This window comes from Ceratotherium simum, chromosome 8, assembly GCF_057802395.1.
Source record: "Ceratotherium simum simum isolate JZ-2026a chromosome 8, ASM5780239v1, whole genome shotgun sequence".
Taxonomy (NCBI): Eukaryota; Metazoa; Chordata; class Mammalia; order Perissodactyla; family Rhinocerotidae; genus Ceratotherium; species Ceratotherium simum.
This window is the reverse complement of record NC_141907.1, coordinates 66,201,647-66,227,112: the sequence shown is the minus strand read 5'-3', so window position 1 is coordinate 66,227,112 and position 25,466 is coordinate 66,201,647. Positions and strand designations below refer to the sequence as shown.

At 37.0% G+C, this 25,466-nt stretch overlaps 1 protein-coding gene across 1 annotated transcript in view; it reads left to right on the top strand.

The window, feature by feature from the left end:
• Nucleotides 1–25,466, top strand: part of PRKG2 (protein kinase cGMP-dependent 2) — a 109,175-nt gene that overhangs the window by 59,593 nt on the left and 24,116 nt on the right. The window contains exons 10-14 of the mRNA XM_014787835.2: nucleotides 2,075–2,173; nucleotides 3,530–3,683; nucleotides 5,907–6,043; nucleotides 8,309–8,398; nucleotides 10,751–10,892. Of these exons, the coding sequence (XP_014643321.1) occupies nucleotides 2,075–2,173; nucleotides 3,530–3,683; nucleotides 5,907–6,043; nucleotides 8,309–8,398; nucleotides 10,751–10,892 (622 nt within the window). The remainder of the gene's footprint in view (nucleotides 1–2,074; nucleotides 2,174–3,529; nucleotides 3,684–5,906; nucleotides 6,044–8,308; nucleotides 8,399–10,750; nucleotides 10,893–25,466) is intronic.

Here is a 25,466-nt window from a genome sequence, read left to right as displayed (position 1 = left end):
GTGTTAGGCACAATGAGACAAAAAGTTACATGAATTTATTTTATGGATGAGAGGAGCTGAATATCAGGTATGACAAGGTTGACCTACATCCTGGGTTAACTCAGACAGTTCTGGCTATCCCAACGTATTTGTTATTGGTACCCCCTTTCACTCTGAAAAGTATTCAGTTTGAATGAAAAATTAGATGCTCATCATCACTATGACTTATAGATTAGATTAAGATCCCGTGATAATTCTCCCATAGCACCCCATCTATCCTTATCATGTCATTGTTCACACCTTGTTTAATTGCTGTATGTAATATCTGTCTTTCCACTCTTCTGTAAGCTTCCCGAGTACAGAAACGTTTACTTGCTCACTGCCGTTGCGGTGCCGGCATCTGACGTAGTCCTTGGCATACAGGAAGTGCTCCAGGTGTCGACTGAGTAAAGGGCAATGAAATATTGTGACTGAAAGCCTATGGCTCTTTATTTCTTCTTTCCTAATTCATCATTTAAAAAAATACATAGAATGAATACATTTAAAGAAGGAGAGTTGAAGCTGTATTTCCTATTTTTAAAATATGATAAAATGTGTGAAATAATTGTGGAAAATGGCAATAGCTTTGAATAAATGGGAAGTGTTATTTGGGATCTCTCTCTCATTGTTTGGTTGTTGGGACAAATCTCAAAGGAGTTGATTAGTTACCTCTCAGGCTGTAACATCAGAATGAAAACAGTCTGTGTGAATGTTATCGCTAGAATGTAGCTGTTTAAACTTGACTTTAACTTTGTGGGGAATTTCTAGGGACCTGTGAGGCCAGTGTCACCTACATTTAAAAAATAAAATTTGTTTACAACAATACTTCAATTAGTTTAATACCAGGCAAAATAATGGTGACATATAGAATAAATAAAAACAAGGTAAAGAAGTATTTCCTTTTTACTTGAAAATGTCAACCGTTGGAAATTTGAAATTCTGTGGCAATACTATTTTGTTTCTCACTACTCTACAGTCAACAAAGGACAGTCCAAGGAGAAGGGTGGAAAAGAGTAGAGAGTATACCTGGAGGGGAAAATGGAAAACACCCAGCACAGTATATAAGATATGCTTAGTAATGTAAATATAGACTGGTGGGCAATTAAATGTGGGTAAAGGTCTTCAGGGCTTGGCAGGCAGTAAGTGGCAACAGTACACTAAGGATGTGGCTCTGGTTTATTAGTTTTAGGTGTTTTGAGGTAAATTTTCATTCCTTTCATTTTCCTACGTCCAGATGCTTAAAATTTACTGGATGATTAAAGCATGGTTCTAGAAGGATACTATTTTGTAGTAGGGAAGAGAACTACCCTAAAAATCACAGATCAAGATAGTTTGTCGACTGTGGGGATGGGGAAACATTAGAAGGATAATCAAGAAAATATATTCTACTGGTGAGGAAGATTATTTTTTCTTGTGAGCAGTGCTGCGTGTAAGAAGTCCCAGAGACGATGGACTGGGGACGGGGAGTTCAGATGGGGCCCACAACAGACCCGTGAGCCGTGAAGGGTGAGGGCGGTCACGGGAAGATGTTGGCTGAGCCTCAGACAGAGAACTCCTAAGTTAATGTAAAAAATTTGGGTTTAATTATGAAGGAATGTGAAATGAGGAATATTATCTAGGGACAAAGAAGAGAAAAATTTTATCCTCAATTTTTGAAATAAAGAGCTTAATTTGATTAAGCAAAGTTAGAGAAATCTGTAACCCATGTAACCTGGTGATTCAGTAAACAGATTATGTGGACTATTTCCTTTCCACTGTCTTCTTAAAAAGAACAATTGTTGGTAAACGTGAACTGCAAGGCAGGAAACTACAGAAATTTTTCTCTTCTCACTGATAGCCTCTTTGCTTTCATAAACGCAGGGATCAATTATATATAACTTCTAATAACTATTCTATATATTATGGCAACTTTAATGTGACATAAATTATTGAGAAACAATTTTCAAAGCTGTGAATAACCATATAAATAGTCTTTTATGAGCTTAAGAAGAATGTCAAGTTGCAATGGTAGCTGTCAGCCCAAAGCTTTTTATTTTATTTTATTTTACTCATTTAGAACGTTCAACCAAACAGTCGGGACTTTTGAAGAACTCCAAAAATACCTTGAAGGGTATGTGGCAAACCTGAACCGTGATGATGAAAAAAGACATGCGAAGTAAGTGGAGGAATATTTTCCTAAGCGAGATATGATGAAGAAGGGGACAAAGGGGTGTGATTTGCTACACAGTAACATTTAGTGTCACATCACTAGAAAATTTGGGGTGGGAGGTTCTTTTAAATTGTTCTTTTACAAAAAGGATACCACTTACCACTAGCATGGATGTTATTTTAGTCTATAAGTAGTCAGCTCCTTATTTTGGCTGATGAGCAGTAATGTTAGGGAGAAATTTCTTGATGGGGGGCCTCGGGAAAGGAATTCTTTACATTGTCTGGTGACTTAGCTCAAAAGGACATTACTTCAAAAATGAAGCTGCTCTTGCCCATGGAAATCAAACAGGAATGCCAAGGCACTAGAGTAGCCCGTTCATTCTGATTCCAGGTAAAGAGCTAGGGGTAGAGTCAGATGATTGCAAAATATAAGGGAGCTATTGCCCAGGGCTATGTGAACGTGTGTGTGTGTGTGTGTGTGTGTGTGTGTATGTGTGTGTGTGTGAGAAGGAGTTGAGTAGGGCTCTAAACATAGTAATGCTAATGGAAAAGTTTTTGTTTAATAGAAAAATCTACTTTTTAAAATTAAAATTATTTGAAAATCCTTTACTAAAACATTATGTAGAATGAATACTTAATCATATATTCACCAGATAATACTGTTGAAGCCAAAGAGTCAGAAGTTTCAGAAAGCTGACATTTGAGTTAAATTAGATCATTCAATCAGGACTTCATATTTTTTTTTTTTTGCAAGGAATATATTTGCAGTTTTTATGCCAAAGGCCTTTTGTAGTCAGAACAATTTATAAATATATAATCCAGAGCAGCAAACCTTAATTAAAAGAGAAAAATGAGTATTTCCAAATAACAATACTTAGACAGAAAGTAAGAAATATATTTGTCCTGTTTCACAAAGCAGTCATTCTGGTTCAGCCATGGAAAGCTTCAAGATCTGACAAAAATAGCAGAACACGGCAGAGATTCTCAGTGTGGCATTCTCTTGTATGTGCAGCAAAGGAAATGACTCTCTGGTTTTATTTCCTCCACTGACTTGTTTTTTAACAGCTTTATTGAGATATATTTTACATACCACACAATTCACCCGTTTTTACCTCTCATTGATTCAATTTGACATTTGTCTTTTTCTTACTGTGTGAGTGTGTCATTTTTTTGTTTGTATATTCTCTTGTTTTTCTCTCCGGGTGTAACTGAATCTGATCCTATAAAAGTTGAGATAGCTTTTGGCGCAATTATGAGTGGTAATTACTGGCAGAAATAAGACTGTTGTAAGAGTGGAATTTATGTGTTGTGTGGCCCCTGCTTGACTAAGGAGTGTGTGTAAAGTTTCACTTCTCTTATACAGGAGATCCATGTCTAACTGGAAGCTGTCCAAAGCAGTCTCTCTGGAGATGATTCAACTGAAGGAGAAGGTGGCCAGATTTTCCTCGTCATCCCCATTCCAGAACCTTGAGATTATTGCAACACTGGGCGTTGGTGGGTTCGGAAGAGTTGAGCTTGTAAGGGGTTTACGTTTCAAGCATCTGAGAGAAGCCTTTTGAGTTTTTTTTGTTTTATATTCCAGTGTATCTTGGAGGAATATGTGAATTGTTGTTGCTATCTTAAATGTTGGTTTGAACTGAAAGTGAGAAAGTACACTTTTCACTCCGTATATTGTATAGTAGCAGGTCTGTGCTAGTAAATAACTTGTAATAATATAGCTGCTATTTCAAGCTTCTTACCTCATATCCTTTGGTGAATTTTTTCTTGATGATAATTATTGGAGAATGTACCAAGTAAGCATTCCCAAAGGCTGTACAACATAAAAAAAAGTATTTCCTAACAGCAAAATGTGTGTATACATACACTCATGACATTAACTATATACTAAAGAAAGAAGAATGTGTGCAGTGAAAGTGTCATAGAAACAAAATCTTTAATATTATAGTTCCATTTCTTAAACAGCTCCACTGGCATGTCTGTATTTGGCTTTCATTATCCTATTTTTGGGTTGTTCAAAATTTTCTATCAGAAAAAAAGAAAAGAAGATGAATGCAAGGGACGTTTGAAGAGCGGCCTTCTGTAGTGTTGATCGGGACGGGTGGGAACTTATGGCCTAATTTCGACTGCATCTTCCATATCACCACCTCTCTGAGCTTTATAATCAGCTTCGAAGGAGTAGCAGAGTGGTACTGTCAGATCAAGTTCTCTGAAGAAACTGTAGAATGGAGATTTGTGACCTTACTGGGTACAGATGGCTCTGAATCCTTGGCAATTACCAAGCCCTTCTTTGCCCAGCAGATTTTTAATGATTCACTGTACATTAGGCTCCGGGAACTATGCTGACACCTCCGTCTGCTGGATGGCCCTGGGCACGAGCAGATCTGAATTGCTTCCAGGAAACTCTGGATAGTACACTTTACACTCAGTCAATACTTATCTCTGATGGGTGAGGGGAGAGGAAACGATTTCTCAATAGGCCAAAGAGTATGTGTAATGTTTCTTCTGCCATATGGAGAGATAAGGGCAATATCCATCTGCAGTGGTATTTTTCACCAAAGATCTTGGCAAAAAAATTGAATTAACAATGCTGAGTTCTGTTTTTTATATAGTTAGATAATAATAATTGAAACAATAATTCCACCATTGATTTAAAAGTCGTAGGCGGCACTAATGGCAAATGTGAGCAAAATATGGGGTGCAACCATTTTGGCACAATTTCATTGCTTGTCAAATATTGTCCATTTGTGGAGTTTTAAGCCTATCTAAATAAATACCTATTAAAATTTTTTATTTCCGTTTTTTTTTTTTTTTGTGAGGAAGATCAGTCCTGAGCTAACATCCGTGCTAATCCTCCTCATTTTACTGAGGAAGACCGCCTCTGAGCTAACATCTGTTGCCAATCCTCCTCCTTTTTTTTCTTCCCCTCCAAAGCCCCAGTAGATAGTTGTACGTGATAGTTGCACATCCTTCTAGTTGCTATATGTGGGACACGGCCTCAGCATGGCCGGAGAAGTGGTGCGTTGGTGTGCGCCCAGGATCCGAACCCGGGCCGCCAGCGGCGGAGTGCGCGCACCTAACCACTAAGCCACCGGGCCGGCCCTTTTATTTCCTTTTAAGGGAAAATTTTAGTTGTCCATCTAGAGCAGTGGTTTACCAATAGAACTTTCTGCGCTGATGGAAATGTTTCTATATCTCCGCTGTCCAATAGGGTAGCCACTAGCTAGATGTGGCTGGTGAGCTTTTGCAATGTGGCTAGTGCAACTGAGGAACTGAATTTTTAATTGTAATTAATTTAAAATTAAATAACCTCATGTGACTAGTGGCTATCATATTGGATAGTGCAGATATGGATCTTGATTTAATGTTTTGTTTTGAAAATCAAAGAAGTGAATATAAAGAAAAAATAATTTTTGGCAATTCTGGTCAAAGTTTTTAATGTCACACACTCAAAACTGAATAGATTTCTAAACATTAAATCTTCTATCTAGAGTTTTTTTCTTGTTTCAATACCAACATTTTAGAACCGTGTTGCAGATATGTGCGCTCTTTTAGAAATTACAATGAAGGGGGAGTGTGTATAACTGAAAAGAACCCAGTTCCCAGAGGGATAAGTGGTTAAAAGCTTACTTACTATTTAAATGTGAAAGAATTTTAACTCTCATTAGTTAACATATTTTGTGTAGATCTTGTAAATCTTTCCTAGTAAGTTAATTTTGAAGGATCTTTCTCTTTTTACATAGGTGAAGGTAAAAAATGAGAATGTTGCTTTTGCTATGAAGTGTATAAAGAAGAGGCACATAGTTGACACTAAGCAGCAGGAGCATGTCTACTCAGAAAAGAGGATTTTGGAAGAGCTGTGTTCTCCCTTCATTGTGAAGTAAGTGTGCATTTGGTGCCCAGAATTTAGGGTTTGAGGCTCTCTTGAGTATTTCCTTACAAGAGGACAGAAGAGGAAGAGGAGGCCCCACTCTGAATTCTACATCCTAGTCACAGCAACAATACATAAAATGTTAGAAATTTGAGATCTGGAGTCAAGAGTCCAGATTTTTTTATTCTTGAGTAAATCTCAAGAAGGCGTGTGTGTGTGTGTGTGTGTGTGTGTGTGTGTGTGTGTGAGAGAGAGAGAGAGAGAGAGACAGAGAGGGAGAGAGAGAGAGAATATAAAATTATTGTGGAATAATTTGAACTGATTGTTTAATCCAGACCTAATGCAGAATTTGCAAAGCAAGAATTCATTTGAAACCCCTCAAGGAGTGTGCTGCTGTTGAATTTCTGCAAGAAGTGGCATTTGGGTGCATGTAGGCTGCCAAGGAGCAACAGACCATAGTCCTAGCAGTGCCTAGATGCCCAAAGATCCACCTCCTACTAGTTACTGTTCTTTCTGTAGCTATCACCAGAGTTGGGAAGAGAAATATGTTATTCTATGCCGTGGCTCTCTTTACTTGTGATTTCATGGGTTAGTGGTGTCGCCCAGTTGAAATATCTATTTTCATATATGTCTTAATGCCCCAGAGCATAGTTTTAGTGATTTCTGGATTATGTAAAGTGCTCCTATAGTGAATAGAATTTATACTTTTTGATCAAATGCCTTGAGAGATTCTTCCTGCCTATCCATATTCCCAGACCCATTTTTTTCCAAGATTAAAAAAGAAGTCTGAACCCAGGCAATGCTGGCAGTAGTGTCATCCAATTATCTTTGTATTAACTATGTTCTCAGAATGCCTCCCCCTTTTTTTTAAATCAATAATTCATTAACAAACTATCATGAGCAGCTTCAGGGCATAGATTAGGTTTTATTCATTTTCTCATTTCCAGCTCTTTGCAAAGTGCCTGGCATATAGTAGGACAATAATAATATTAAGAATAAATATTAATGACAGCATTTGTTGAGAAATTAACATTGCCAGGCACTCTTCTAACAAAATATATATATCTCACATATGTAATATATTTGTTTATTTAAAAATATTTTATATTTATATTTATTTTATATATATTGTATATATAGATATATAAAATATATTAAATTAATATATAAATAATATATATCAATCATATATACTCAATATATAATCAAATGAATATATATATTCGTTTGATCTTCACAATAGAGCAGTGAGGTAGATGTTATTATCCTCATTGAACAAGAACAAATAAGAAAACAGGTTGCATAGCTAATAAACGGCTGATCAGCAATTCAGGCCTAGGCAGCTTGGTTCCAGAGCCCACACTGAACCACTTTACTAGATTACTTCTGCTGTCTGTACATGATATGGCTGCTCTACTGTCAACTGTAGCCTGGGCATGGTGCTAGGGAGAAAAGGGGGTATCTTGATTAAGACCCAGAAACTACTTTCACTCAGTGTTGAAACATGGTACCCTGCCCGGGTCCCACATCAGGACTGAGGCTGTCATTGTCCCAGCTTCTGGGAGTGTTGCCAACTGAGGACTCTAATTCAGTCCCTCTCTGCCTATTACTCTAAGGTGAAGAGATCCACCTTGCCCAAGATCATACTCTCTCTCCAGGTACATCCTGCATTCAATGATGGCAGGGCTCCTTGAAGCTGAGGCTTTTGTTGAAACTAGATCATAGCCCAGTTCTCCCTTTGCCCAAGTCTGCTTCTCTCCTCCCCCGTGAGTGTGGTTCCCAAGTGCCCTCTTCACTAAACTTACTGCTTACAAATCTCTGTCTCAGAGTCTGTTTCCTGAGACCAATGAGAGGATGTAAAGCATGAATAACTGTTATACAAGGCAGATCTTAAAAGAGATATATGCAGAGGTCTCTGGGTGTTTGGAGGAAGGAGAGGCCATATTTGGTAGGTGGGGTAATGAGCTGCTATTAGGAAAGTGGCCCCTGAGTTTGGCCTTGAGGAGTAGATAACACTTCTACAGTGAAACTGAGATTAAGAAGGTCAGCCTGTGGGTAGAGGGAGCGCAGTCCAAGTAAAGGGGCCAACATGAGCAAAAGCGAGGCAGGAGGAAAGATCAGAGTATTCAGTGAGAAACCCAGTGTAGCTGGAGGATGTTTGGAAAGAGATGAGGACCATTGTTCAAAATGTTATTGATGATGCTCTTAAGCAACTTTAAAGAGGTTTTAAAACTAGATTTCTAATAATAACCATGTTTTTATTTGTCTTCACAGGTTATATCGTACTTTCAAGGATAATAAATACGTATACATGCTTCTGGAGGCCTGCTTAGGTGGGGAGCTATGGAGTATATTAAGGGACAGGTAATGAAAATGAATTATAAACAATAACTTTTGTCTACTCACATCTGGTCTAAAGGATGCTATATTCATGATCATTTAAAGAGATAAAAAGAAAGTCATTAAGAAATGATCTAAGAAAATATTAGCACCTGATAAAATAAAGTAATAATAGTGATATTTTCTTAGCTAACATCATAATCACGTAATAGGCACCCTGTAAGGCAGTCATTGCCATTCCCGTATTAGGGATTAAAGAATCCCCGGCCTGGAGAGAGTGTGAACTATCCATGATCGCATGGTTAGTATGAGACAGAGTGGGTATAAACCCAGATGATAGTGATTCTAAATCTCTAGAAGGGAGATGAAGAAAGATGTGGGGAGTGGTGAAGCCCTCACTGAGAAGCAGAGTAAGATGTCTGCAAAGATTCAGTTTTACAAAAGGGGTGATTTCCATACAATCAAAACCAGATTTTTGCTGAGCACCACCTAGTATAAGGCTCCATAGTGGACAGTGTGGGGGTTTTCTAGACAATGTAAGCTTTTCTAACCAAGAGAGTAAACAGTATAAACTTTTCCTCCAGTGAGTTTAGATTTTATTTGGGGAGATAATGTAATATGCAATTTTGAAACATTTCATTATTTAATGTGAAAACTAAATATGACAAAGAAGTTAGAAATTTGTAATTAAGTGCCAGATGAATGTTGTAGATAGTCAGCTCAGAGGAGAGGAAAGATAGAAAAACATGATTTTAGAAGAAGGACTTGAATTAAACTCTAAAGATGACCAAAATTTGTAAAGGTAGAGAGGAAGGGAAACTGATATAAGATACGGCAGAAAAGCTGGAATAGGATTAAGTCTCTTGGTGGATGATTAACAGCAGAATTTGAGTAGAAGACAGGGCCAGCAGAAGAGGAGATGGGAAGGTGAGTTTGCACTCGGTTGTGGAGGATAATGACAGGCCAAACATTTAGACGGTATTACATAGGCCAGTGGTTCTCAACCCTGCCTTCACGTTACAATCACATGGGTAGCTTTTACAAACTACAAGTAACTCTAATGCCAGAGGTTATGATTTGGTTCATGTGTGATGGGGTCCAGTAAATAATTTTATTTATTTTTTTTGAGGAAGATTGGCCCTAAGTTAACATCCGTTGCCAATCTTCCTCTTTTTGCTGAGGAAGATTAGCCCTGAGCTAACATCTGTGCCCATCTTCCTCTATTTTGTACATGGGATGCCGCCACAGCATGGCTTAATGAGTGGTGCGTAGGTCCACACCTGGGATCTGAACCAGCGAACCCCTGGCTGCCAAAGCGGAGCACGTGAACTTAACTGCTATGCCACTGGGCAAGCCCTCCAGTAAATGATTTTTTAACTGCCTCTCAGGCAATTCTAATGTGCATTCATGGTCGAGAATCACAGACCTAGGTAATAAGAGACCTTTGAGCATCTGATTAGAGATGACTGTTGTGTTAGGAACATATTGTTAGATGGATCTGAATGGGGAAAACCTGGAAAAGTGAGGAGACTTGTGTGATACCTGCAAAAGCATTTGCATCTTCCATCTTTGCTTCAACAGGCAAATCAATTTAGAAAATCCAAATCTATTTAGAAATGGGAATTCCTACCACCTGTTAGACACTGTGCCTGATCCTCAAAACAACCTTGTTAAGGAAGTAGTAAACCCGTTTTACAGATAGGGATCTGAGGCTTAGAACAGCTAAACAACTTGCCCAAGGACACAGTGAGTGGAATATGCAGGAGTCAAGCCAGTTTCTCTTACTCCAGAGCCACATCCTTCTGTTATACCGTGCAGCAAATCACCACCACATTTTAATAATTCAGTATGTAAACCTGCTCACAGTGCTGACCCAGGGCGACTCTAATATCATCAAGGTGCACCAAACAGGAAAGAGTTATGACCCCGTTTCTACATGGGTTATTGTTACATGCTATACAAACAGAAATGAAAATGATCCCTTGAGTCATTGTTGAGTCCAGCAATCAATTACAGAAGTCTAGGTCAAGCTCTGCATTGAAATAGTTGCATTTTCTCCAGAGTTTGCCATAGATGTCTGAAAAAAGTCTTGTTTTTTTATCTTTCTGTTTTATATGTTCAAATGTGGTTACCAGGAACAATTTTTTTGGAGGTAGACATTTTAATTTTAGTGAAGTAGGTCTTGTTTGCATCAAGTATGCCCCTCAGTTTCTGTATCATCAGCAGTCTAATTCATTGGCAGCTTTAATACTTGTTAGTGTTGATGCCCTACAAAACGTTTATATTGCATCAATTTACCAAAATAATAACTGACACCTAGAACAGACAACAACGATGTGTGTCTAGAGTATTAAGAGGAAAATGATTTCATTGCAGAGGCAGCTTTGATGAAGCCACCTCCAAGTTCTGTGTTGCTTGTGTGACAGAAGCATTTGATTACCTGCATCGACTGGGTATTATCTACAGAGACCTGAAACCAGAAAACTTAATTCTAGATGCTGAGGGTTATCTTAAATTGGTAAGACAAATTCTATAACTTAAGTATCATATGAGATATTTCTAAACACAAAGTTGTGTTATAATTGCAATTTTCTTTTACTTTTGGTACACCTGTTATTTTCACTTTGGGAGATGTGGCCTTTGAAATTGGCACAATTAACACAGGGAGCAGTGTTACAAGCACATTCTTTTGGGCCTAGGAATTTAATATTTCAACCATATTTGTGACTCCTACTAAAGATTCTCATAATAGTGTGCCTTTAAAACTGGACTTTGTTAGTAGTTTTGTTTAATAATTTTAAGTAGGTTTTAATCAATTCCTGCTACATATAGGGATTGGCTATAAGGAACAAGGAAAGAAGATTGTATGGCTCCTGCCCCCTGATGTCCACTGTCTATGTACGGAGAAAAGATACACATGTGCATGTTAGTTATTTTTTTGAAATCTTTCTAGGCGATTCGAAAGTACAACTGGGGTTGAGAATCACACCACGAGACTATAGGCTCCTTGAGGACAGAGACTCCTTGCTATCCATCTTTGTAATCCTCAAATGCCTAACTAACATGCATCCCCTTGCATGTCACACCACAGAAAAAAGATGCTCCCAGTCACATAAACTGCTTTCAGTGCAAAACTATAAGAGAACTGGGCAGTCATAACTGAGGAGAAACCCAGGCCCTTTGGGCCTCAGGAGGGAACTCCATCAGGATGGGAAACCCAGGCTGAGTTTTTCTGAGTCCCTTCCGTCAGTACTTCAAGGTCATTAAACCATCTCTAAACTTAACATTTACAAAGATATTAAAAGTTTCTCACATCAGAACTTTTATATGGAAATAATAATAGCTACCATTTAATGAGCAGTTTACTATGTGTAAAGCTACTATGCTAAACATTTTGCAATTCATATATTTAACAATTGATGAAATAGGTTTTATCATCTACATGTTACAGTGTGTAATTTAGTGTTAGGAATTAAATTTATTATGTGGAATTGCTAAGCGGTTTCTCTCTATAGTAAAGGAGCAGAATAAGTCCTTTCATGTGAAATCTGGCTAACTTCCAGGAAACATTTTGATCCATTCAAGCTTTATTTTATCCATGAAAGACAGCTTTGAGAACTGATGAGGTACTGACACAAGGCCTCAATCACTCTTCTTTACAATTCCTTCATTTGCTATGCCTTTTACAGCTCTTTAGGGAAAGCTTTTGGAATATTCTAGAAGTAAAACCTTGATGAAAGATGGAGACTATCCATTATATTCATTCCTCTTTTCTTAGCTGTTTTTAAAAAATCAAATTCAATATTCAGTATTTTTAGGCATAGAGGTCAATAAATATCCCTCCTATTAGCCATTGTTACCCATTAGCTAACTCTTTTGTCAATTAGCTAAATAAATAGTAATAACTAAAGCCTTTAGAGATTAAAAAGTGAATGTTGAATATTTCCATTTCTTGCTATATATCAAACTAGATGCACTGAAATTCTCTCACTACAATATGTCTAGAAATACCGGATGGAACATGAAAAGCAGTATTACATGCATGGCTGAGTTTATAAGACAGCATTGGGATTCCTGTGAGGTGGGGAACCAAGCTCGAGCAATAGTGTAGGGTGGAACTCAAACACTGAAGCTGCTGTCTTGTGGGCACCCAGCAAGCCTAGGTGGCCTAGAGGTTTGATTTTAGTAGCTGCGCTCTCTGGGAACAGGAGACCAGGTTTTGGACCTGGGCAGGGTAGGACGTTGACAGAGAACATTGCCCAGAGCCAGGAATCACACAGATTACGCTCTCAGAGAAACAGAAAACAAGGAAAAATATCTAATATTATAAAGACAGAATACGTCCAAGAAAACATGCTTTTCTCATTATTGAGTTGGTAGAGGAACAAAAGAGTCTCTTCTAAGCATTCTTGGCCATGGGCTGGTCTTCATGGAGGTTGGGTGCCAAGTCTTCAAGGGTGAAAAAACCCAAACAAGAATTTAAATGAAAATGGAACCATCTTGGTAGCATGCCCAGGTTTCCAAGAATCAATGTATATTCTCTCTGGAAAATGTACTCTCAACTCAGGATGCAAAGAATTCCCAGAGATAAAGTTCCAGGGAACATGAGTTCACATTTGAAAAAATAATTTAAAAAAAGTATGAGGAAAAAAAAAGTACCATGAGCATTATGTGGGAGGCATGTAAATGCCTCATGTATTAATCAGATACAGAATGTAAAATAAATACATCTAATGCCTTTTTAAAATAAGAGAGGGAATAACAAATGAGAAAGGAACAAAGACTCTCAAAAAAGATCTAACAGGCTTAGAAAAAAAACTACTGAGTAAAACTTCTGTTAAGAAATTGGGGCCAGCCCGGTGGTGCAGCAGTTAAGTTCATGCACTCTGCTTCAGCAGCCTGGGGTTCGCAGGTTTGGGTCTTGGGTGCGGACCTACGCACTGCTCATCGAGCCATGCTGTGGCGGCGTCCCATATAAAGTAGAGGAAGATGGGCACAGGTGTTAGCCCAGGGCCCATCTTCCTCAGTAAAAAAGAGGAGGATTGGCAACAGATGTTAGCTCAGGGCAAATCTTCCTCAAAAAAAAAAAAAAAAGAAATTAAGAACATAATTGAAATTAAATATTCAGTGGAAGTTTTCATTAATAGTGGAGTAGCTTGGGGGCCAGCCTGGTGGCGTAGTGGTTAATTTCGCACGCTCTGCTTCGGCAGCCTGGGGTTCACCAGTTCAGGGCATAGACCTACACACTGCTTATCAAGCCACACTGTGGTGACATCCTACATATAAAGTAGAGGAAGATGGGCACGGATGTTAGCCCAGGGCCAATCCTCCTCAGCAAAAAGAGGAGGATTGGCAATGGATGTTAGCTCAGAGCTAATCTTCCTCACGAAAAAAAATAGTGGAGTAGCTTTCATTGGGCTATACTTCTTACTGAGATTAATTATAATGTATGTATAAAAATGTGTGAAGCCATTGGAGAGCAACAAAAAATAGACATTCAAACCTTGGAAAAAGGGAACCCCGCTGGGTGAAAAATCCACGTTGATACAGCTGTTTACAGCTGTTCATTTCAGGATACTCCTTATTGTATAAGGCATATGGGGTAAACCTTTAGTTAACATCATACTTAACAGTGAAATATTGAACATTTTTCCATTAAATTGTGAACAAGGCGAGAATTTTTCTCTTATCACTTTTTTATTGTAGCAGAGGTCTTAGCAAATGAAATAAACCAAGAAAATGAAATGAACAGCCAGAGATCAGAAAGGAAAAACTTACCTGTCTTTATTTGCAGACAACATAATTGTTTATATTCAAAAGCCTAAAGAATCTATCAGAAAATTACTAGAGAGAATAAGTAAATTAAGCCTTATTACAGGTACAAAGTCAATATACCAGTAAAAATTCTATTTTTATATACTAACCATAAATATTTATAAATGAACTAAAAATATCATTTATAATAACATCAAAAATTATAAAATAAATTTGATTAAATCTAATGTGTAAAACCTCTACATTGAAAATCACAAAATATCGCTGAGAAAAAATAACTAATGGTAAGCTATGCTATGTTTATAGATTGGATAACTCAATATTTGATAAGATGTCCATTCTCTCCAAATTGATCTACAGATATAAGGTTATTGCAATAAAAATTGAAGCAGCCACATTTTTAGAAACAGACATTTATTCTAAAATTTACACAGAAACACAGTGTTTAGAAGAGTTAATAACCACTTTGAAAAGAGAAGAAGAAAATTGAGAAATTTATGATATCTGGTAGCTACAGTAATCAAGGCAGTGTGATAATGGTGTAAGGATAGACAAATACCTTAATCTAACAGAATAAAGTCCAGAAATAGACATATGCAGTCCACTGATTTTTAGCAAAAGGAGAAAGGCTAGTCTTCTCAACTGCGTTGCTGACACAACTGGGTATGCGATTGTGGGGAAAAAAAAGAACTTGACTCCCAACTCACACTATATACAAAAATTAATTCAAGATGGATCATAGACCTATAAAGCATCCAGAAGTAAAAATGTTGGGAAATATCTTCACAACCTGGAGTAGGCAGAGATTTCTTAGAACACAAATAGCAGTAATCTTAAAAAGTTCAGGCTGCTATAACAGAAATATGGTAGACTGGGTGGCTTAAACAACAAACATTTATTTCTCACAGTTTTGGAGGCTGGGAAGTCCAAGATCAAGGTGCTGGTAGATCTGGTATCTGATCAGGGCTCACTTGCCAGCTTGTAGACAGCTGCCTTCTCACTTCTTCCTATGGGAGAAATGGAGAGACAGAGAAGGAGAGAGAGAGAGGGAAAGCGCTCTCCTGTCTCTTCTTATAAGGGCACTAATCCCCTCATGAGGGCGTTACCCTCATGACCTAAATTACCTCCCAAAGGCCCTACCTCCAAATACCATCACACTGGGGATTAGGGTTTCAACATATGAATTTTGGTGGGACACATACATGCAGTCTATAATAATTGGATTTCATCAAAATTAAAAACTTCTGATCATTTATACATCTTATATGTGTAAACATAAGTTATATGTATAACTTCTGATCTGTTATACATTGTTAAGAAAATGAATGGTCATGCCATAGACTGGGAGAAAATATTTGTAATATATATTTATATGACAAAGGACTTGAATGTATCCTGAAGTATATAAAGAACTCCTACAGCTCAATAATAAAATGACAACCCAGTTATGAAAAAAATAGTCAAAGATCTTGAAAAATCACTTCACAAAAGAAGACATAGGAATGATCAATCAATAAGCCGTATCAGTAGTCATCAAGGAAATACAAATTAAAACCACAAAGAGATACCGTTTCACACCCACTAGAATGACTGTGATTTAAAAGATTGCTGATACGACATGTTGGTGAGATCATTCTCCTAAATTTCTAGTGGGAAAGGAAAATTGTAAACCATTTGAAGAATAGTTTGTCAGTTTCTCACAGAGTCAAACATACTCCTATTCTATGACAAGAAATTCACTCCCTGGTAGATGTTCCACTCCTTGGTATTTATCCGGGAAAATTGAAATCATGTCTTCAAAAATCTTGGGCAAGAATGTTTATAACAGCTTTATTCCTAAAAGCCCCAAATCCGAAACAGCCCAAATACCCATCACCAACTGACTGTATAAACATATAGTAGTCCATTCAGCAATGGAATTCTGCTCAGCAGTATAAAGGAGTGAATTATTGCAAGCAATAATGTGAGTGAATTTCAAAAACTATGTTGGGCAAAAGATGCCAGTCACAAAAGAGTGGCTTCTATATGATTACATTTATTGACGTTCTAGGATAGATGGTAGAAATCAATACCTCTGGGAGGGGCATTTGGCTGGAAAGAGGCATGAGGGAACTTTCAGAGATAAGGGGAGTGTCTATTTCTTGACCGTATGGTGGTTGTGGTTATGTGAGTATAACCACCAAAATTCAATGAACTATACACCAAAAATCTGTGCATTTTATTGCTTGTAAATTATACTTCAATTTGAAAAATGTAGTAGATTAAATAGCAGATGATTCACATATAAAATCAGTGAACTGAAAGATAAACTTAAGTAGTTTACACAGAATGTATCATAGAGACAAAAATAGGTGAAAAATAAGAGAACTGAGGCAACTTGGAGAATAGAGTGAGAAGATCTTAAAATGTTTAATTGGAGTCCAAGGTAAAAATAATATAGAAAATGAGGGAAACAGTATTTAAAGAAATAATGGCTGAGAATTTTCCAGAAATTATAAAAAGCACCAATCATCAGGTAAAGGAATCCCAACAAATCCCAATTGAGACAAATTGTATTTATTGTAGTTCCTATCTTTGTATAAAAAAATCACTCCAAAATCTAATGGCTTAAAACAAGAGGCATTTATGGCCTCTTACAGTTTCTGTGGGTCAGGAGTTTGGGAGTGGTTCAGCTGGGTGGTTCTGACTCAAGGTCTCTCATGAGGTTTCAGTCACGTGTTGGCTGGGGCTGCAGTCACATGGAAGCTTGACTGGCCTTGACTAGGGCCGTCCAGATCCAAGGGGACTCGCTTATATGGCTGGCAAATTGATGCTGCTGTTAGTTGGGGACCCTTAATTCTTTTCCACGTGGACCTCTTTATGGTTTGAATGTCCACATGGCATGACAGCTGGCTTCTCAAAGAATGAGTCATCCAAGAGACAGAGGAAAAGCTGCAGTGTCTTTTAAGACCTACTCTCAGAGTCATATATGGTCACTTCTCACTGTATTCTGTTGGCCACACAAGGCCAGCTCTGATTATTGTGGGAGGGGACACCTCTGAATACCAGGAAGAGTGCATCATTGGGGCTATCTTGAGTTTTGGCCATTGTAGTAGAAAAGTACCGAACAGAAACAAAAAGAAAGTTTTAAAAGCTATCAGAGAGAAAAGGCAGTTTACATATAAGGGAATAAGAATTAGGCTTTCAATCGACATCTCTATACCTACAATGGAAGCCAGAACGCAGTGGAATAATATGTTAAAATTTCTGAGAGAAAATAACTGACAACTTGAATTACAAATCCAGGGAAACTGTCTTTCAAGAAGGGTGAAATAAAGGCATTTTGAAACAAAGATAAAGGGTGCTTTCCACCTACATACAAAGGATGTGCTTAAGGGAGGTGAAAAATGATCCCTGATGAAGGGTCAGAGATGCAACAGGGAGTGGTGACCATAGAAAAATGGTAAACATGTTGTTAAATCTTATAAAATTATGATATAATGTAATTATCATTCTACTCTATAATGTTAAAAATGAGAAAATGCTAAATAATTGAACAGCAGCAGCATGTAAACTGAGTTAGGTGTAATTAGAATTAAAGTAGGAGAAAATGTCAGTCATTTTAAGATAAGGCAGAAAGGAGAAAAAGGAAACCTAGAGAACAATCAAAGAGAAAGCACAAATTGAGAGTAGAAAGAAATCTCACATATGTAAATAGATAACACCCCAGATAAAAAACAGTGATAGTCAAATAGATTTAAAAAATAAAAATCAGTTATATGATGTTTACAAGAGACAGACCTAAAATATGAGGATGCAGAAAGATTGAAATTGAGGATAGAAAAAGATATGTCTGAGAAATATTCAACAAAGTTAAATGCAGGTTTCACTATGTTGGTATCAGGGAAGAAGTATTACTAGAGATAAAGAGACCAAGATGATAGAAAAATCCTGATCTTTTATTTACCTACTAAAATGCTTCAAAAATAAGAAGCAGAATTTGACAGAACTAGTATGGAGAAATGAACAACTGTAGGAAATTGTAATACACCTCTCAGAAATTGATAGACCATCCAGACCAAAAGTCACTAAAGCTTTAGAAGATGTGTGCAACACAATTAATAAACTTGATCTAATAAGCTTATAGAATATTGTTCCCAATAGTTGGAGAATACACATTAATAAAATTTGATCATATACTGGGCCATTAAGCAAGTTGCAGCACATATCAAAAAGAGCAGTTGCGCTGTCAGCTGGCAGCCGGCAGAGCTGCTTCCACTGAGGATTTCTGAGGGAATTGTAGTAGAGGTGGGGGCGGGGGGGATGCGTGGTTACAGCGCAGAAGGAATGCACATCTGGGTGATGGACACTGGCCAGACCAGCCTTGGACACCAAGTCTTTGAGGATGAAAAACTCCTTGAAGGGATGACCTTGGCCTCATTCTACAAATTTTGATAAGTGGTATTTTCTTCTTTCTTCATCATTTCTTGGCCATATCGCTGAGGGATCAGATATCTAAGGATAACAAGTAAGGAAAGGTGTTTTTTCCAGCAAAGAACAACCAGTGAAAGCCTGGGAAAAAGACCTAAGTAAGAGAAAGGTCTGGATTTTCAGTGTCTCTCCAGAGGCTGTAGAGGTATGCCCTTCTGTGATAATTATACAGTATGAGTTTGTAGTGAGGGATGAAGACCTCGTTCTGCACTTCTTCCCCAATTCATGATTAAGATTGCCAGCCTGATTTGTTCTTAAATGGACTTCATGTGGTCCAAGCTGTCTCCATCAGGAAAGACACTGGGTGGAGATTAAGGATTAACAGATATTATTAAAGGACCATGAAGACTTTCACATCACTATCTCTCACCTGCCCATCCAATTATTTCCTAAATCTTTCTCCATTTTCAAGGCCAAGGAGATCTGATGAAGGTAGTAATGGTTAAGAGTCTTTCTTCTGGTTATCATGAATGAATCAAGGACAACATTAAGATGTAGGGCAGTACTTAAAGAGTTTAAAGAAAAATCCACCTTGTTCTCAACCCAAGCAGAATTTATATAGTAGCTAGCCTTCTTGGGGTTACTCAGGAGAAAACTTTGTTGTAATCCAATAAATCTCAACTGTCACATCAATAAACATTCTATATGATTGTGCTATTAACTCATGTGAGTAACACACCTCATGTGGTAACAAAGCAACTTAATCTTGCTTATTGAGTATTATATAAGAAAATACAATGTAAAACATATTATATATTGATATTGTTACCCGCTTCTTTATGCTCTATCTGCCCCTCACTGATAGCCCCAAGATGGCAGAAACTGTGCTGAGCATATAAGAATGGAGGAAAGGTCAATGAGGCAGCATCCTCCTCACTCCCCAAATAGAAACATAAAGGTTTTGTTCACTGCTATTAATGTATTTAAGGGAGAAATCAGTAACAAAACCACTAACAAAAGTCATAACTCTTCTCATTGGAATTTTAAGGATATTTCAAATAACTCAAGGATCATTGAAGGAGAAATTTTAGTGAATATTATAAAATAGAGTTGCACAATAGAGAATACTACACATCAACACGTGTGGGTTGCAACTAAAATGATAGTGAGAGTAACACTTATAGCCTTAAATGTTTCAACTAGGAAGCAAGAAAGATTAAACATTAATGAGCTAAGCATCCAACTTAAGCAGATGGAAAAGGGGGAAACAAAATAAAATCAAAGAAAAGAGAAGAAAAAAAATAAATTTAAGAACACGAATTAATAAAATATACAATAAAAGAGATCTGGAGCCAAGGGTTGATATTTTGAAAAGACTAATAAAATTAACAAACTGTGGAAACACAGATCAAAAGAAAAAGAGAAGAGGTACAGGTAAATACTATTACAAATGAACGTAATTACAGTTAAAGCAAAGATTTACATGGATTCGAAAGTATTTGGGCAACTCTACTACTATATTTGAAATATATATTTATATATATAGTGTATATTTACATATATATTTATATATGTATTTATATATATATATGTAGTCAAGTTCTGGTGAGACCTTTCTTCCTGGTTTGCAGAGCTCTCTTCCTAGTTTGCAGACAGCTGTCTTCTTGCTGTGTCCTCACATTGGCAGAGAGGGAGAGATCATTCTTCTTGTGTCTCTTTTTGTAAGGGCACTAATCCCATTCTTGAGGGCTTTACCCTCAGACCTAATCATCTCCCAAAGGCCACGCCTCCAAATATTATCACATTGGGGTTAGAGCTTCAACATAGGAGTTTTGGAGGGACACATTCAGTCCCTAGCACACCAAAGCCAGAGAATTTACTCCAAGGATTTATATTAATCTTATGCAAATTCTTTCAGAAAACAGTAAAAGATAAAATTTCCATCTTATTCTGTGACGTTAGTATAAACTTGATTCTCCAAAGGAAACTCCTAAGGAAGGCAAATTAACGGCCAATCTCACTCGTAAGTTTAGTGCAAAAATCATAAGCAAAATATTAGCAAACTGAATACTGCAATGAATACATATTATAACAATGCATCATAACAAGGTTAGATATATATCAGGAATGCAAGCATAGTTTAACATTAAAAATTTTACTAAACCAAGTCACCACCTTAATACATTAAAAAAGAAAAACAATTATATAATCACCTCAATAAATGAACAGAAAATTTGATACGTTTCTACATTCAGTTATAATAAAATCTCTTAGCAAACCAGAAGTAGAAATAAGTTTTATTAACCCAATGACAGGTACCTAAAAAAATTTGGAGCAAACACTGTAAATAATGATGAGACATTAGAAGTATGCTCTCAAAAGTCGTATAAGCACTTCTATTCAATATTTTACTGGAGGTTCTACCCAATACAGTAAGATATAAATAAAATTAAAAGAAAGATTGGAATGTAAACAACAAAACCTATTTTCCCATGTGATATGATTAACTCTATAGAAATCCAGAATGTAACAACCAATTATTAAAATTAAGTAGAGAGTTTAGTATGGTTGCTGGTGTAAAATTAATAATACGAGAACTCAGTGTATTTTTTAAATATCAGAAATATAGTTGATAAATAGGAATACAAATGCCATTTACAAAAAATAAAAATATAATACATGTATTTATATAATATAAATAAAAATATAATGTATCTAGGAATAAATTAACAAAAATGTGGAGCTTTATTGAGAAACTTTTTTTTGCATTTAAAATGGGTGCATTTTATTGTAATTTATACTGTAATCAAGTTGACTTAAAAATCGATTAAAAATTAGTAAGAAGGGTTTTCGTGTGTTGTGCATGTAGTATCAGATGGTAATTTCAGAGGTTTGATGCTCCCTAGCACAGTCAGGCAGTGGGAATTACCTGACTTGTGCTACATCTCCGTTTGTTTTCCCTACTTAAATTAACTTATATCATTCGCACTTCTGATTTTGCTGTGGCATCTCTGATGTTTCCCTGCAGCCATAAAGTTGACTTGAATTTTTTTTTTTAATTTCATTTCCTCCGCTTTTGCTTTTCTTTTATTTATTTATTTTAATTTTAATTTAATTTATTTTTTATTGCGGGAACGTTTTATAACACTATATAAATTTCAGGTGTACAACATTATAATTCGACATCTGTATATACTACAGCGTGCTCACCACCAAAAGTCTAGTTTCCATCCATCGCCACATAATTGACCTCCTTTACCAACATTTCGCCCTTGTCTCACCCCCGTTTGCCTCTGGTAACCACTGATGTGTTGTTTGCTGCTTTATTGAGAAACTTACACAAATTTATCAAAAGATATTAAAAGACCTACATTAATCGGTAATATTAGGCCTATTAAAGACATTAAAAAGACCTAAATTAATAGGCTCACTCCCTTTTCTTCTGAGAACAAAGCTAGACAACATAGCCCAGGCTTCTTTGTGGGTAGTGTAACCATATGGCGCAATTCTAGCTAGTGAAATGTGAGCTGCCATGCTGGGCACCACTGTCAGACCTGGGCTGATAGTGATCTGTGCAGGTGATCTCTGTGCAGACTTTCCAGCTTGTGGCCAATAAACAGAGCAGATTTGAAGTTGGCAAAGCCATAAGATGGAAGGAAACTGTGTCCCTGAACCAGTGCTTGGAGGAGATCCTCCTGCTGCTGAGGGAAACCCATTATGTGAGGAAATAAATTAATGTAGAGTTTAAGCTTTTATACTTTCTTGGGTATGTTTGTTGCACTAGCTAGCATCACCCTAACTAAGAAAGATGTACTAGGTTTAAAAATAGGAAGACTCAACATTCTAAAGATATCAGTAGTCTCCAGAATGATCTACAGATTTGATACACTTCCAGTGGAATTCCAGCAGAGCTTTTCATGAAGCTTGGCAAGCTGATTCTAAAGTTTATGTAGACTCACCAAGGGCCAAGAATGGCCAGGACATTTCTGAAGGCGAGCAATAGGAACTCTTATACACTGCTGCTGGTGAAAGGGGTGGTAATATAGTGCAATCCCTACGGAAAATAATTTGATAATATGTAGTGAAGTTGAAGATATCACATCTTTGACCCAGAAATTCTACCCTCTTACACATGTTCACTAGGTAACATGAAAAATGATGTTAACAGAAGCATTTCTGTGATAGCACACAATTAGATACTAGACAAATGTCCATCAAGAGCATAATGAACAGAAAAAATCATGGCATGTTAATCCAATGGTGTATGACAGCAGTGAAAATAAATGTACTACAGTAAGGATTAAATTTACAAATATGATTTTAAGTAAAAAAAGACAATTTGCCCAAGAATAGATATGATAAGATTTATCTAAAATTTTTAAAATGAGAACTATATGTTATTTAAAGTTATTAGATATATGATAAAATTAGAAATGAATGCAAGCAAATGATAAATACAAAAGTCAGGGTGATGGTGACCTCTTGGCAGTGGGCAGGAAGACACTCTGGGAGGAGCACATAGGGCTTCCGCATTGCTTCTAATTATTAAACTGGTGGTGGGTACAGGGGTGTTTTTATTCTCATGCTTTATAACTTGCATATATGTCACATTATTTTATATGTATCAAGTATTTCGTAACTTGAAAACTAAAAGTAATCATTGGCTCCAACTATATTTGTTTTTGCCAGACCATTATTAGCTGTACTTAGTAAGTGACAGTTTAGCTTTTCCCACCAATATGCCTAACATATGTTCCTTCTTTTCCCTTAAAATCTTCCACTTCCTCATCAATTGACCTATAATGGGAAGGTTCCCTTTGAAACCTGGTTCAAGTCTTACTTACCTCAAGTATCCATGACCTTCTTAAACTTTAATTTTCTCATCTTTAACATTGGAACAATAGTCCCTAGCTCACAAAGTTGTTGTGAAGATTATATATATACATATACATGTATATGTATCTTATTGAAACTGATGTTAACAGTTATCTCTTCATTCAGATTTTTTCATCAAACGTGTTGAACATCTGCTGTATTATAAATGCTGTAGGGGGTACAAGACAAATAGGATATAGTGCCTCTCCTCATTTATTCACACACAACTAGACGATGCTGCCATATGGGATGTAATCATGGAATATAAACAGTGTTAAAGAACCTCATAGGAGAAAGGAATTGGTTCTGTAAATTCAAGGAAGGCTTCAAAGAGGTGGTGGCATATGACATGAGCTTCCAACAGTTTTCTCAGTTTGTTCTTATATATGCAAAGCTCCTCTTCATCTTGTCCACTTTCTCCTAAACACTCTAAGTGTTTCAGGTGCATCACCGCACCCCCATGAAGAAAGGGTGTTGCTATGAAAGACTCATCCATCCCAAATGTTAGCCTCTCGCACTCTCCCTTCCACCCAGTGGAAGCCGTCCACGGTTGCCTGTTTCAGTGGAAGGACGTTAGTATCACAAGGACATGAAATCATCTTTGGTTGTTGGTAGACAGGATAAACAGATTCCATTTTACCCTTGTCTAGACTTGGGCAAAGAAAGTGCCCTAGAAATGCCACATAAATATTTTTTTGGAATGTTATGTCTCCATGAATCATCTGGCTTAATGAGACTGGTCATTTTATATCCATTTTTTATGTGACCAAGAGAACCAATATCTGACAAATTCACTGACCCAGAGAGAAACTTCTGGGAAAAAGCTAATGCTTACTGGACACCAGCTCCAGCAAGCCACAATGCTAATTTTTCTATTTCTGAATGATGCAATCATCACTGCAGATTTAGAAGCATCTGAAAGCCTTATAGTTTATTAAAATCTTTGGAGACAATGTTTTTAAGCTTTCAGCATAATGTAAGCTGTCTTTAATACTGAGAATTTAACCTGTGTGAGGCTTCTCCAGAGATGATTCTTGAAAGCTCAGTTTTGCCAGTAGAGTTTAAAAAGAAAAGGGGGGGGGGGCTATTTTCTTTCTAGAATGATCCCTTTAAAACATTAGTCGAACCATGCATACCCCTTCTCTTAATCTCCAATGGCCTCTTAGAAAAAAAAATCTGAAGTTCTTTCTGTGGCTTACCAGACCACTACATAATCTGCCTTCACTTCCTGCCTCTCTTCCCCTCACGCACTGTGGCCCAGCCACAGTGGCCTTCTTTCCTTCCTTGAACATACCACGCATGTTCCCAAAGGCCTTTGTGCCAGCTCTTCCACTGGCAGAATCACTCTGGCTCAGATATTTACAGAGCTCTCTTTCTTATTTCACTCAGATTTCTGCTCAAATGCTACTTCAAGGGACTTTTCCTGATCACTCTATTTAAAGTACCATTCATGCTGATCTCTGCCTTATGTTTCTTCATAGCATATGTCACTATCTGGTGTTATTATGTATGATATTATATTTTTTTGCTTGTTCTCCTCATTCTCTTCAATGTAAGCTCTGAGAAGAGAGGGGCTTTGTCTGTATCCTGGTGCTTGGTCATAGTGGTATTCAATAAATATTCATTGAATGAATAAAAGAAGGAACTTACATTTCTGTTGCCTAGGATAGATAGAGTTAAAAAAAGACTGAGGCTTCGAGGTAATATCCATGGTGGTACAAGACAGAGGTAGTGTGAATTTTTCTAGAAAATACACAGAACTTGACGTCAGAAGATCTGGGGTCTTCTGTACTAGGCACATGACTTTGGATAGGGCCAAGTGTCAATTTCCTCTGACCAAATGAATTAGACTAAAGTTCATAAGATCAAAAGAGATAAAGAAAGTAGTAAGTTTTCATAAATCTTAATAGAATTTTTGCCATCTCTTTGGGCCAATATACGAATATTACAAAAGCAAAACCAAATTAAAACTTACCACTTTCAGAGCTAGAAAAACTCTTCTAAATGTTTAATGAACTTTAAGTCATCTTTA